This window comes from Pangasianodon hypophthalmus, chromosome 4 (assembly GCF_027358585.1).
Source record: "Pangasianodon hypophthalmus isolate fPanHyp1 chromosome 4, fPanHyp1.pri, whole genome shotgun sequence".
Taxonomy (NCBI): Eukaryota; Metazoa; Chordata; class Actinopteri; order Siluriformes; family Pangasiidae; genus Pangasianodon; species Pangasianodon hypophthalmus.
Window position 1 is genome coordinate 4676013 of NC_069713.1, and position 15880 is coordinate 4691892.

The following is a 15880-nucleotide window of genomic DNA, read 5'->3' on the forward strand; positions in this document are numbered from 1 at the left end:
ATGTGATAGTTGATGCATAGTTTAAAAAGTCCTTGTTTGTGCCAGTGAGGAGTTGTAGTTCATCTGATTTATTTGCTAGGGAGCGGAGATTCTCCAGATGAATGCTGAGCAGCGGAGTCCTAAATCCGCGCTGTCGGAATTTCCCTCGTTTGCGTCAGCTGGAGCGCTTGTTTGGGATTCAATTCAATTCAATTTTATTTGTATAGCGCTTTTAACAATGGGCATAGCAGTCACAAAGCAGCTTTACAGAAATAAATGGATTCACAAAAAATATATATTGTAAATATTTGAATTTATCACTGTCAATATATGCCTAATGAGCAAGCCAGTGGCGACGGTGGCAAGGAAAAACTCCCTGAGATGATATGAGGAAGAAACCTTGAGAGGAACCAGGCTCAAAAGGGAACCCATCCTCATCTGGGTGCAACGGATAGTGCAATTATAAATAAACCCCTTCTATTATTGTGTACTATAAGGACAAATAGTGCAATTGTGTAACCAATAAATTCATCACAGTTTTCGCAAGAAGTCCGGTTGGTTAAAATCTATCCACAGTCCACTGATGGAGTCCTGAGTATGAAGCTGCTCGTGGTCCCAAAGCCACTACAGCAATTGCAGTCCCAAGCCATTACAGTACAGCTCCCCAAATGTGATCCCCAAGCCATCTCCACAGGCCCCAGGTGGCACCATCCCCAGCAATCCAAGCAGTTCTTCAGGCCACCCATATGGGGCCCCAGCAGCAGCAAGCGAACTCAACCGATGAGAACTCCAACCAGAAGTAGGGCATCGAGGAGGAGCAGAAGGGGCATCAGGATGGATCGGGCAGTGAGGAGGAGCAGAAGGGGTCAGGATCTCTCAGAAGTAGCATGTGTAGCTCGACAGAGAGTGAGGGAAAGAGAGATGGATAGAGAGGAAGAGATTGTTAGGTAAGCTTTTGTCCTCTAATGGTTAAGCACAATGTACTTTGCATGCAGAGTGCAAGCAGGTACTCCAACAAGACTAGCTATGACAGCATAACTAAAAGGGAGAGCCTGAAGTTAACACAGACATTAGGGCACCCTGGGACATAAGGCAGCCAGCCACTCCACCGTCGACAAACCTGAGTGAATGCGTGAGAGTGAGGGGGCGACAGCCTCCAAACATCCCAGTTCACCCAACACTCTATGCCTATGAACCCTCCAGACCTGCCCCTGTACCAAGAAAAAACTATACACAAAAGGTTTGACTAAACAAATATGTTTTCAGCCTAGACTTAAACACTGAGACTGTGCCTCAGCCCACAACACTAAGTGGAAGGCTGTTCCATAACTCTGGGGCTTTGTAAGAGAAAGCTCTACCCCCAGCTGTAGCCCGCATTATTCGAGGTACCAACAAATAGCCTGCACCTTTTGATCTAAGTAGACGTGGTGGATCATAAAAGAGTAAAAGTTCACTCAGGTACTGTGGCGCAAGACCATTTAGTGCTTTATAGGTCAATAGTAGTATTTTATAATCAATACGGCATTTGATTGGGACCCAATGCAGTGTGGATAAGATAGGGGTGATGTGGTCATATTTTCTGATTCTAGTAAGGATTCTTGCTGCTGCATTCTGGACTAACTGAAGCTTGTTTATGCATCTACTGGAGCATCCAGACAGTATGACATTACAATAATCCAACCTAGAGGAAATAAAAGCATGAACTAATTTTTCTGCATTGTGTAGTGACAATATATTTCTTATTTTAGCAATATTTCTGAGATGAAAGAAAGCAATCCTAGTTATATTATCTACATGAGCTTCAAAAGAAAGACTAGAGTCGATAATCACACCAAGGTCTTTTACTGCTGCACATGATGAAACAGAAAGGTCATCCAGAGTTATTATGTAATCAGAAAGCTTACTTCTAACTGCATGTGGTCCTAGTACGAGTACTTCTGTCTTGTCAGAATTAAGTAAGAGAAAGTTAATAAGCATCAAGTTTCTAATATCTTTTACACATTCCTCAACTTTATTACGCTGATGTCTGTCATCTGGCTTTGCTGAAACATACAATTGTGTGTCATCAGCGTAACAGTGGAAGCTAATACCATGCTTATGGATAATTTTGCCCAGAGGTAGCATATATACAGAAAAGAGCAGGGGGCCTAAAACAGAACCTTGCGGGACACCAAACTTTACCTTAGTATGAGAAGTCACAAATTACATTTACAAACTGATAACGATCAGTCAAATAAGACCTGAGCCAGGAAAGGTCTGTTCCCTTAATGCCTACTACATTTTCTAGTCTATCGAGGAGAATAGCATGATCAGTGGTATCAAAAGCTGCACAAGTTCAAGCAGCACAAGCAAGGAGACACAACCCTGATCAGAGGCCAGTAGTAAGTCATTTACAACTTTTACCAGTGCTGTCTCTGTGCTATGATGAGGCCTAAATCCTGACTGATACATTTCATGAATGTTATTCCTATGTAAGTATGAGCATAGCTGCTGTGCTACAACCTTTTCTAGGACCTTGGAGATAATGGGGAGGTTTGATATTGGTCTATAGTTAGACTGCTGACAGGGGTCAAGGTCAGGTTTTTTAATCAAGGGCTTGATAACTGCTAATTTAAAAGATTTAGGTACATAGCCAATGCTAAGGGAAGAACTGATTATCTTTAAAAGTGGTTTGATTGTTTCAGGAATTATCTGTTTGAGGAAACAAGTAGGTAAAGGATCTAGTATACAGGCTGATGATTTTGATGATGAAATTAGTGAAATTAGTTCAGTCTCTTCAAGGGGGATAAAACATTGTAATTGTTGATCTAATATTACTATATTATCATCTACAGGGTTAGTTATAAAACTGTCCGGTTTTAAATTAATAGTCTGAATTTCTTGCCTGATATTTTCAATTGTACCAATGAAAAAATTCATGAAGTCATCACTGCTATATAATGATTGTGTGCGTGTTTCTATTGTGGTCTTATTCCTAGTTAATTTTGCTACAGTATTAAATAAGAATCTAGGATTATTTCTGTTATCTTCGATTAGGGTGGAGAGATATATTGATCTAGCAGCACTAAGAGATTTCCTATAGCTCAAAAGGCTCTCCTTCCATGCTATTTGCAATACTACCAATTTAGTTTGATGCCATTTATGTTGTAGTATTCGAGTGGTCTGTTTTAAAGTTCGTGTATGATCGCTATACCAGGGTGCTAGCTTTTTCTCACTAATTATTTTTCTTTTAAGTGGAGCTACCTTATCTAGTGAGTTGCAGAGCGTTGATTCTAAGCATTCAGTTGCCTGGTCAAGTTCTTTGGGATCAGACCGTGATCCAATCATGCTTGATAAATCTGGGAGATTACTGATAAAACTCTGTGCAGTTGTTGATGTGAACGCACGTTCGATCGCAGCTCCTCCGTCTAAAATGTCCAGGAAAACGTCTGAATGCTCAAACGTTGGCAAAAAGTTATTTGGTGTGCTATTTCTGATGTCCAGGAGTTCGTTTCTTGATAAATAATGTAAATAAAATGAGCATTAGCATTTAATATAAAGAATATATTAATTTTCATCCCTCACATCACACAAGGACAAATTTTAATTTCATTAAATCACTTGATGTTTAACAAAACTCTGTTAAATATCATCTCCATAACACACTGCATTTTTTTTAACTCAATAACAGAAAAGCCTCTGGTTATGCAGTTAGATGTCATTTTAAAAGATTAAAACTTGAATGAGAGAATTCAAAATACATGTGTACAGACTGTTCTCAATGTACATGAGCAGACTGAACAGTGATAAGATATATTTTAATCAGTTCTGTTTAAATCTATTACCGTGTGGATAAGGTCAGGATTAAAATTTTCCTGCAGTTACCACTAGAGGGCAGCCTTCCTGTCAGCTCCAACCAGTCTGGCCATTCTCCTCTGACCTCTCTCATCAACAAGCTGTTTCTTTCTGTCTTTTTGTTTGTGTAATCTATATAGACTGTTGTGTGTGTGAAAATCCCAGACGATTTCTGAAATACAAGTTACTGCATGAGGTTATGAATTGTGCTGCTGCCACATGATTGGACAATTGTGTGAATGAGTAGGTGTATATGTGTTCATAATAGAGTGGACACTGAGAATATAATGGACATAGGCAAAATATCTGTTATTATTTAATGCAAATGATTTTAATCCTAGTAAAGTGAAACGTTATAGGTTTTACAGTGTGAGTCTTAAAACAGCCTTAATGTGAAATATAAGGGAACAGGAGCAACCACATCTGTGTCAACTAAAAGGTAGAAGTGACATATATGTACATTCTCTCTCTGTGTGTGTGTGTGTGTGAGAACACAGGAAGTTGCTGTGTCTGTGTCCACTAAAATAGAAGTGGGCTGCCCCAACCCCAGAGAGAACACAGGAAGTGGTAAGGCTTTAACACACACCTCTGCTCTGTCAGTCAGTCAGTCATTAGAGAGACAGGATGGAGCTGAGTCCACTCTCTGTGATGCTCTGTGAGTAAATGTTCTCTTTGTGTCTTCATTAGAGTGAGTGGTGGGGTATAAAGTTGTTCATCTGCAGTCTGAATGTCCTGAGTGATGAGCTTATTGTGTGATTAGGACATTGTGTGTACTTCAGCATGACTGCTCAGGTGGATCAGTGTATCCATATCTGTTATGAGAAGGGTTTAGTTTGATGTGTAACTACTCTCAGTAACTATGATAGTTCAACAGGTAAGAGTACAAGTAGAGCAAGTTTAAAACACAGGGTTTAAATAATCTAATGAGTGTAAACGAGTCTGTATTGTTGGAATCTGTACCTGATCTTCTGTGTCCTGCTGTCATCTGCTGCTCAGTGACAACCTCTCATGATCATTTGATTTGCTAAAAGAAAATGACTGGATGGTGTTTGTACTTTCACCAGTGGAAGTCATGGTTGTGACTAACTGAAATGTTTTTAACTGCTGTGGTGAGACTCTGGTGGTGTTTCCTGAGCACAAAAAAGTTTTGATAAAATGCCTTTTAACCTACATTTCCATTTTTGTTATTATTAAGATCTGCGCAGGGAAACATCTCAGTACAGCAAGTTCACTCTAACACACACTAATATCAAACCAATGCACAGTACTTTTTTAAAAAATAATCCCTAATCATTATTTACCTATCTGTGTTAAAAATAAGAGCAATAACTGTTCAGAAACAAACACTTCTCATCAGTCCTGTACACACACACAGAGCAGTGACAGTGTTAGAGGCCTGAGAGCAGAGGCCAGGTCGCGGATGTGGTTTATTTTCTATTTTAATGTTGTGGTGCAAATTCAGCAGTGAAGAAGGGGAGGAAGTGTGAAGGTGTGTGAAAGTGGACGTGTGAAAGCAGTAAATGACACTTAACTTTTTAACTGTTGATATGGTGGACATTATTGTAAATATGCCACTTATGTACTTCTGGTTAGATGCTAACTGCATTTCATTGGCTTAGTACATGTACTTTGAACAATGACAATAAAGTTGAATCTAATCTAAAAAAATAACTCCACTGACACTCACTGAGCTCTTTTAAAGCCAAAAGTTGACCAAGCTGAAAATCAGCATTTGAAGCCAGAGTCTCCACAGCAGGGCCAGTTGGAGACAAAATGACTATTCAGAGTGATACAATTTCTGTACATACCCTCACTGGCCATTTTATTAGGAACACTACACTATTATTACTGGAACACTCTTCAATTCCTATTACTGGGTTTATTATTACTATAATATCCCCCCAATGTGGACAAAGTCAGGATTAAAATGTACTGCAGTTAACAGTGGCATGCATCAAAGACATTTTAGTTTCTCTTTTCAACTGCACGCTGCCACCAGTCTGGCCACACTTCTCTGCCCTCTGTTTCCACTCTGCAGAAAATGTCATGCATGAAAAATCACACTAAACTAGAAGTTACACATATCCATCCCCTCCAGCTTTAAAACACAGGGTTTAAATAATCGAATGAGTGTAAACAAGTCTGTATTGTTGGAATCTGTATCTGATCTTCTGTGTCCTGCTGTCATCTGCTGCTCAGTGACAACCTGTAATGATCATTTGATTTGCTAAAAGAAAATGACTGGACAGTGTTCGTACTATCACCAGTGGAAGTCATGGTTGTGACTAACTGAAATATCTTTAGCTGCTGTGTGTAACATAATCAAGGCCTAGTCAGATGCACGTGCAGATTCAAGTTTAATAAAGACGAAAACAAAACTCAAAACAAGAACTAAGAACTCATGGCAAAATACAAGTACTAAGATACATAACCATGAGAAATGAAAGCATAACGAGACAAAGAAAGACAAACGCAAGACAATAGTGCTGTGCCAAACAGGACGTAAATACCAGTGCTAATTAAGCAAAAACATGAATCAGGTGTAACCAGTCATGTGACATGATCATGTGCGGCGCATTAGCTCATGGGAATTGTAGTCTAATGCTTGTTTCAGCATATCCATGACAGAATCCCCATAGTGCGCAGAGACGCATGAAAAAAGTTCAGGAGGTGGTCCTGGACACCCAGACAAGATGTTGCTTAGCTGATCAAAGTTCTTTTGAGCACTACCACTCGCAGGGCCTGAAGGAGGCGTGATGTCCTCCCTCTGGTACAGAGGCGGGGAGGTTTCCTCCGCACAGCCGAGGGGTGGCGCAATGTCCCAGGCCGAGCATGAGCGTGGAGCATCAGCCACCTCTCAGCCAGCGGGTGGGCTACATTCTCTGTGAGACCAGAGGGGGGAATCAACTGTCTCCACAAGCTCAGAGTGGGGAGCAATATTCTCCGTGAAGCCAAGGGGGGGGAGCGACATTCTGTGATGGACATTCTGGGAGTGATGTCCTCAGCTGAGCATGGGGGTGGAAGGACTTCCCCAGCGGAGCAGGATTGGGGAGCCACATCCTCAGTTGAGGAAGGGAGCAGGGCGATGTCCTCAGTTGGGCAGGTAGACTGAGCAACGTCCGAAGTGGGGCAGGGAGGGTGGAAGATGGTTTCAATTGAATTGAATTCAAAAAATTTTCTGAAGGGACGCATTGTGTTGAGCCATTCCTGAGTGGCCTTTACCCACGCTCCTTTCCCCTGTTGCTCGCACATCAGGCAGTTCCTCTTCAAGAACTCTTCCTGAACGGCGAGAAAATCCACTGCATCCATTTGTAGGTCTTGCGATCTGTCATGTAATGAAGGCTTAGACAGATGCAAGTGCAGATTCACGTTTAATAAAGACGAAAACAAAACACAAAACAAAGAAACATAACCATGAGACATGAAAGTATAATGAGACAAAGAAAGACAAATGCAAATGTGCTGTGCCAAACATGACTTAAATACCAGTGCTAATTAACCAAAAACGTGAATCAGGTGTAACCAGTCATGTGACGTGATAATGTGCAGTGCCGTGGCTGATGGGAAACGTAGTCTAATGCTAGTTCCGGCATATTCATGACACTGTGATGAGCCTCTGGGAGTCTTTCCTGTGGACAGAAAAGTTTTAATAAAACCGTGTTAGCTTTAACTAGACTTACTGAGAAAATGCCTTATAACCTACATTTCCATTTTTGTTATTATTATGTGCAGGGAAACATCTCAGTACAGCAAGTTCACTATAATACAGACTAATACTAAACTAATGCACAGCTCTTTTTTCTAAATAATCATTAATCATTATTTATCTGTCTGTATTAAAAATAAGAGCAATAACTCTGCAGAAACAAACACTTCTCATTAGTCCTGTACACACACAGAGCAGTGACGGTGTTAGAGGCCTGAGAACAAAGACCAGGTCACGGATGTGGTTTATTTTCTATTTTCACGTTGTGGTGCAAATTCAGCAGTGAAGAAAGGGAGGAGGTGTGAAAGTGAACGTTTGAAAGCAGTAATTAAGCCTTAACTTTTTAACTGTTGATATGGTGGACAAATTTAACTCCACTGACACTCACTGAGCTCTTTTAAAGCCAAAAGTTGACCAAGATGAAAATCACCATTTGAAGCCAGAGTCTCCACAGCAGGGCCAGCTGGAGACAAAATGGCTATTCAGAGTTATAAGATTTCTGAACATGCTACTGAAATATACTATTACTGGAACACTCTATTATTACTATTACTGAGTATATTATACTATTACTATACTATCATAGTATAAAAGAGGTGTTGGAAGCGGTATTTAAACAGTTCTTATTAAATCTTTTACAATGTGGATAAGGTCAGGATTAAAAAGTAGAGTGCATCAAAGTCAATTTGGCTTCAGTCTTCAACCACAGGCCACCACCAGTCGGGCCACACTTCTCTACCCTGTCTTTCCACACTGCAGAATAATTCATGCATGAAATGCTTAAATAGTAGTTCCATCTGTCCATCCTCTCTCTCTCTCTCTCTCTCTCTCTCTCTCTCTCTCTCTCTCTCTCTCTCTTGCTTTCTCTCATTAAGAACGTTACAGTGTGATACTCTGTTGCTTTTATGTCCCAGAGATTATCACTCTTCAATAATAATATCTGCTGCATATTTGGTTACTTTGTGCAATAAAGTGAAATAAAGTGAAACAAACACCTTAATGAGCAGAATAGTGACCTTTGTGTAAGTTACTGTAGGTTTTATTTATTTATTATTAAGAGAGCTTAAAATGTATTTCTTACAGATGGTAGTTTAGATTCCCTGAATAAGATTTATTCTTGTAGGTTCGTTGTGTCTAAAATGTGCTGTTTTCATTAATAGACTGAATATTTTCCATATTTATGTCATGTTCTGTTTCTGTTTCCTTTTTAGTGCTGATTTCACTTATACCAGTGGCCCATGCTCAAGGTGATTAATATATAATTTATCCTTTATATTGTGTGCTTATATTTGATTTGTTTTGGGGCTGAGAAGTTTGTGCACAATTTGTCAATTTTTCCTAGTTTATTAATGCAGTTTTTATAGCTCTTAGCAAAGAAAGTAACATTAACTCAGTTATTTTCATTCTTTGTTCTCATACCATCTCATGTGTAGATTCACTTTGTGCTCTTGGTAAATTCACCCACACTGTGTGGCTCTTCAGTTACTGTTTCTCTTTTTACAAGAACTACTTTCATTTAAGACAGTAAATTGTAATATAGGAAGAGGATGACCAACAAAAGTTTAGATGAAAATGAATAGTTTTATGCTGCTTAAATGCCTTAACATATTAATTATAAAACAGCACAAGTTTAATGACAGCAGCACATGGGAACAACTGACATAAATAGTGCTAAATAAAATGTTCCATGATGTAAGTAGGTTACACATATCAGTATCAACAAGTAACAAAAAACATGTACTCATACTCAGTCTAAAAAAATTATATTAGTAGTGTACACTTGGGAATTACTGTATGTAAGGTTTATTAACAACAGAATGTTTCACAGGGAGTCCTAAAGTCGTGGTGTCCATAAAGCCTGATACACATGTGTTCATTGGAGAGCATGTTACTCTCAGATGTGATGTACAGAGAGGAGGAAGCACTCAGCGGACATACAGCTGGTATAAAAATAATAACAGACTCACAGACAGCACAATGCAGGAGTTCATAATCCGGTCTGTTACTGACTCTGACAGTGGTGACTACACCTGCAGAGGACAGAGCAGTGACTCTCAGAGCTCAGAGATCAGTGATGCCGTTACACTGACTGTATCAGGTGAGTCTGTGAGTGTTTATTTCTTATTTAATATGATAACATTATTTTTCAAGGTTCAGATTTTGAGCTGTTAGTAACTGAGTCCCTGTTTGTTTAATGTTGACTTTCACTTCCCTGTCTAGTAGACACCAATTTCTTTCACAGGAATCATCATCATGTGTTTTGCAGTAGCATTTGGGTTTTATATTAAGTTTGTAGTAGAATTGTGGTGAGTCAGTCTGATTAATAGTACACAGTGAACATTAAGAAAGAAGGCAGTAAATCTCACCTTGTGTTGGCTCTGCCATTATCTGATTAGTAGAAGATCATTTGAGGCATTGGAGTTATAAGATTTTATCTGAGAATTCTGTAATTTTGAGAGATTTTGATTATCAGCATCATCAGCATCAGTCTCTGTCTCATCACCTGAGGTAGAAGTCACTCACAGCATTTAAATACGAGCCTCATTATCTTCTCTTCACTTGACTGATGTCTGTTCACACTAACACCGCTGGGGAAATAATCCCTGATTCACTTCTGTTCTGTTGACTATATTTCTAGTTATTAATGTCTTTGTATTAGTTCATTTAAATATTTTATAACTTTGTCTGCTGTCATCTGTACAAAATGTGTAAACACTCCTCCCTGTTTTAATGATGATGTGATGGCACAGGAGCATCGCAGACATTTTGACAGCCACTATCTGATTACAAACTGAATTGATTAGACTTCTGTCTGTTTATATATAACTGTCCAACATTTTTTATCAGATCCTTAGAAAAATTTAGCTAGAGAGACAATTTTTGATTTTCATCATGTTTGGATGTTACCAGAATCCAGCTGTAGCAACATGTGATGAAGTTTTCCAGTCTGTCTCACATATGTTCAGTAAATTGCATATTTATAACATTACTTCATTTTTTTTTAAACAAACATCAGACTGAGCCAACTAATTACAAGTACTTATGTAGACATGCACACAAAACTAATTTATTCTTCACTAAAAATCCAGGCTGATCTTATTTTCATGGTTGGACTGAATTGAAAATGATAATTAATGTTTCTTGGCTAGATGATTATGTTTAGCTACAGAATGCCTGTAGATATTTTGAGAAAAGTCCTCAGTCATGGCTTTACTACAGGAAGTCATGCCTTTGCTAATTTTTAAGAAAATGCAGATATGTTCAGATGGTGGTGCAGAATTTGTGCAAGATCCATAAAATAACAATCTAAAATCATCAAATACAGAGTTTTACGCTTCAATCCAATCATGAATTTTGTTACATGGAAAATATACTGAATACCAGCCGTGTAAGAAAAAATACAATTGTAACATCTTGTATCAAATGTTAAATATAAATGTTTGTTTTAGACACAAAGCATATGTTAAAGCACAGTGAATCTACTGCTAATGTTGTAAAGTGAAAAGCAGCTCTGACACCTTCATCATTTCATACCAACAGCAAAACCCAAACCGACTGTGACAGTGAATCCTCAGAGCTCCGTCTACACTGGAGACACCATCACTCTGAGCTGTGAGCTGCAGCAGTTGACTGGATGGAAGTTTCTCTGGTACAAAAACTATCAGGTGTTACGGCTTCTGCACAACGAACAAGCACACACACAAGTGACAGTCGATAATGCAGGAGAAACAGTGTACAAGTGTCGCGCACGCAGGACAAACTACTACGACTACACCTATTACTATGACTACTACACAGAGCTCAGTGATCCTGTCAAGATTACAGCGAGAGGTATGTCATGATTTTGTCCCCTTTGTTAGAAGAAGTCAGAAAATATTGCTTAATTATTGTAATTCCTTTTTATTCCAGTATGTTTAAGATAATCTTGAAATACATATGTTTTAAAAGTATTTGTCATTGGTGGCTGGTAAGATCAAATGCAAACGTTTAAGAACATGTTATTTAACAAAGAAAAATAAGAAAAGAGGTAAAGCTATAACTTTAAGTTTTCCATCATGGAAAAGTCTTCAGGACAGAGGAGTTTATGATTTGCTGTTTCCCTGTAACATGACAAGCTGCAATTTTTTATTCATTAATTAAAAAAGTGAGAAAAATGCGAGGCTGGTGAGGAAATGACTGTTTATAGCTGCTGTAATGTAAGTGAGAACAGGAACTAACTTGTGTTGCAGATATTCCACAACAATAAATGAAACTATAAATGGATGAAAAGTACAATGTGTCATTCATTAATAAATTAAATATTGTAATCATCGGAAAATTGCTGTGGTTTAAAAGGAACAAATCACATGAGGACATGCTGTTATAGGAAAATAATCTGTACTTTGGGGTGGTAACAGACCACATCATTCAGTATTTTTCCATAAAATTGTGAGACAGAGTGTTTTATTACTTACTTAAACTTAAAAATACACAGTATACTGTACGTCTGAAACCAGAAGTCTCCAATGTGTGAGAAATGTAAGAAACTATCTTCACTTCTTTACAGTTTAAACTCAACACACTATATTGAATAGAATAATAAGTAGTTACAAATACTATATATGGAAATATCTTGTAAATAATTATAACATGGTTACATGTGTGTAACTAAACACCTGAACTCCACAAACTGTTGTAAAGTCATAAGGGTTAAGCACAAATTTACTGTAATTAAAAACATAAAATAGTACACAAAACCTACCCCATGCTGTAATCTTAATTATAATTTTCCATTTCAGTTAACTTTTGAAAATTATACAAATTATCGTGGGTATGAGTCATACTGAAACTGTTTTACTAATGAAGACTGGGTTTTTGTGGGGAAAACTATATTTATGATTATAACTAGGAAAGATGACTGCAATTTAGATGTATAGTTACACCCATCTAACTACACGTTAATAGTGTTTTATCAATAGTTACTTTTTGTAACTATTTGTAGTTAAACAGGTCTGTGTAAAATTGTAAGTGTTATTTATTTATTTATTTATTTATTTATTTAAATAAATTTAGAAAAAATCGTGTTGTATTTCCTGTGTAACAGAGAGACCACGGGCAGTACTGAGTGTATCTCCACAGAGCTGGCTGACTGAAGGAGACTCAGTGACTCTAAGCTGTGAGGTTACAGACTCCTCTACAGACTGGACATTCAGCTGGTACACAACTGTTCCCTACAGAGACGGCTTAACTCAAATAAAAAATAATCGTGGCTATAGCATGTATGTGGAGCTCCTCTCAGACAGCAGCAGAGGATCTGGAGGCTCCTACACTCTCAGTCCTGCTGCTCTGAATCACACAGGAGTTTATGTGTGCAGAGGAGAGAGAGGAGAACCAGCCGTTCACACACAGTACAGCATTCCACAGCCACTATGGATCACTGGTGAGGAAAATTAACTCTTGTGTTGAAGTGTAGAATACAAAAGTGTGAATGTAAGATCAGATTAATGCCACATTTATTTATTAATATGTATAAGGCAGTTAAAGAGCTCTAAGTGCTGGTAGAGGCTGATTGTCACAATTTTCCTTGTGTTCCTCTGTATTTTGTGATGTCTCTGCCCCTTGTCATTGGGTAAGTTTTCTGGGTAACATACAGGACTCAGGAGATGGTTGAGGATCTATGTGAAGGAGGATTTTATTTTAAAAGCCAGAAAGGTAAAGCAGGTGAACATTACGGATGTAACCAAGTACAAATACATTATTCAGTGTGAACAGAAAATGTGTTCTAAAAAGATACAGATACGAATAGGAGGTGCACTATTCAGGATTTTTTTCTTTGTTTGTCTTTAGAAAGCTTTCCAAAAAGGCAAGAACATGCCCACATCTTGTTTAAATCCAAATACAGATACAGATATGGCTATTTAGAGCAAAAACAGATGCAGGTACAGATGATGTCATCATGTTACACTGTTAGTAAACACAATGCAAATAACAGAGGTGTAAAGCAGGCAAGAGTCAAACACACTGAAGCACCGTACAAGAAACCAGAGGACAAATCCAAAACACTAATCAAAAGACAAGGCAAAGAGTCTAAACAGGGCAATGGCAATCACAAACTAAACATAGCTCTGAACTTGCACAAACCCTGGGATTGGCAAGACTTTACATCATGTATAAGACCATGTGCTGGCTTAATATACTCTACAATGAGGAAGTGACCCGGAGGTGGTGTGATAGAGCTAGACTAATACTCAGGCGACAGTGACATCTGGTGGTGAGGAGGCGTAATGTCCCCTGGTGATGTGATTCCCTGATTGTGTGCACCTGTTCCTCACTGTAAAACATTTACTGTAATATTTACAGTAATTTACTGTTAGCAAATAGCAAATGGCAGTAAATCACTGTAAAAATATTTACTGTAAAGTACTCTAAATACCTTCACAGATGATTCTTGTTATGTTTATTGTATATTTCTAGTAATATACTGTAAATTCTGCAAGTAAAATACTTCTAAATATATTTATGTTATAAAATAAAACATAATCAAGTATAATTGCTCATTTGGCTGATTCAGGATACAACTGAAATTAGGGTTAAAGGTCTTGCTCAAGGACTCAACCATAGCAGCTTAGCAATGCTGGGATTTGAACAGACGACATTCTGATCTATAACTTCAAGCCTGAACCACTTTAAACTCAAGCTTGACAGGAGGAGAAATTTTACAAGTCTTACTGCTGGCAAAAACATTAGATATCCCACTATGCAATGCATTTTCTGCTAATTTACTGTAAACCTGTGAAATAATAAAACAGTAATAAACAAAGTACATTTACAGCAATTTCCTTGTGTCCTTCCTCATTCTATCACACAATTCATCTTTAATTTTTATTTAAATGGATTTCTTCTCTGTTTAAGGTGAATCTCCTCCAGTGTCTCTGATCATCAGTCCCAGCAGAACTCAACACTTTACTAAAGACTCTCTCTCACTGAGCTGTGAGGACCAGAGTAACTCTACTGGATGGACAGTGAGACGATACACACACAGTGAGGGAGTGTTAGATTGTTCACGGTGGGGATCAGTTACAGGATCTACATGTAACATCAGCTTCCTCTCCACATCACACACTGGAGTTTACTGGTGTGAGTCTGAATCTGGAGAAAACAGTAATCCTGTCAACATCACAGTGCATGGTGAGTCTTCATGTAGTGTGTTTACTGTTAAAGTAAAAAGGGAAACGATTTATTACAGAATATTCAGAACTCTGAGTTCGTAAATGGGGAAAACCTTCAGGAAGACAACGACAACATTTTTTTCTCAGTACAATACCTGTAATTTCTATACTTCTGAAAATGGAGACATGTATACTAGTAGTAAATACTAGTTTTACAAGTAGCAGTAAATGAGCATGGAATCGAATCAATATTGGATATTCATATATATCTCTGTACTGGTGCATCCATAATTCAGTTGAATTTTTTTATCATGAGCTAGTGTAGGAAGTTTTCTGCAGACTTGAATTAAATACCTGCAGACTTCACAGCTTTTGAGAGTTTAAAGTTATATACATATAAATTAGAGAACTTTTATTTATATTGTCTACACACATCATAGTGTGTGGATTTCCTTGTTTGTGATTTTCTGTGTAGATGGTGATGTGATCCTGGAAAGTCCTGTCCATCCTGTGTCTGAGGGACATCCTCTGACTCTACGCTGTTTATATCGCAACACAAAGCCCTCAAACCTCCGAGCTGATTTCTATAAAGATGGATCAGTTCTCCAGACACAGACTACAGGAGAGATGATCATTCGAACTGTCTCAAAGTCAGATGAAGGTTTCTACCACTGTAAACACCCAGCGAGAGGAGAGTCACTGAAAAGCTGGCTCTCAGTCAGACGTGAGAAATCATTTAAATATTCATTTAAATACAAATGTGTCTTGAACTCAGTAGCTTTACATAATGCAAGCTATAGTCCTTAATTTATGTAACTCTGTGTTCAATATGCTATGTTACATTTGTGCACACAAGTGTAAATGAATTTATTTGTACAACAGGTTGAGCTAAAACTTACAAACACTTCACCATGAATAAAGAGTTATTATAATTATTATTTTATCCTGCATGTAGAAGCTCCATTCTCAGTGCTCATGCTGATCAGTAGTGTAGTGACGGCCTCTCCGTATCTGCTGGTGACCATCATTCTGCTGGTCAAATGTTACAGAGCTCGAGGTAAGAACTCTTTCAGTACATTTCACATAATGAGCAAATGCTTTAATGTTTAAGCACTTGTTCTAAAATGCACTTACAGTAAGATTTAAATGTAAGTAGGATATGATATAAAACACAACATCTGTTTCTGCTGAGGTCTGAGGGTGAATTTACATG

At 38.1% G+C, this 15880-nt stretch overlaps 1 protein-coding gene across 1 annotated transcript in view; it reads left to right on the plus strand.

Moving 5' to 3' along the window:
* The first annotated feature begins 4437 nt into the window (after positions 1–4437).
* Positions 4438–15880, plus strand: part of LOC128318142 (carcinoembryonic antigen-related cell adhesion molecule 5-like) — a 33426-nt gene continuing 21983 nt past the window's right edge. The window contains exons 1-6 of the mRNA XM_053233511.1: positions 4438–4468; positions 8731–8766; positions 11060–11350; positions 12603–12938; positions 14411–14686; positions 15143–15391. Coding sequence (XP_053089486.1) covers positions 4438–4468; positions 8731–8766; positions 11060–11350; positions 12603–12938; positions 14411–14686; positions 15143–15391 — 1219 coding nt within the window. The remainder of the gene's footprint in view (positions 4469–8730; positions 8767–11059; positions 11351–12602; positions 12939–14410; positions 14687–15142; positions 15392–15880) is intronic.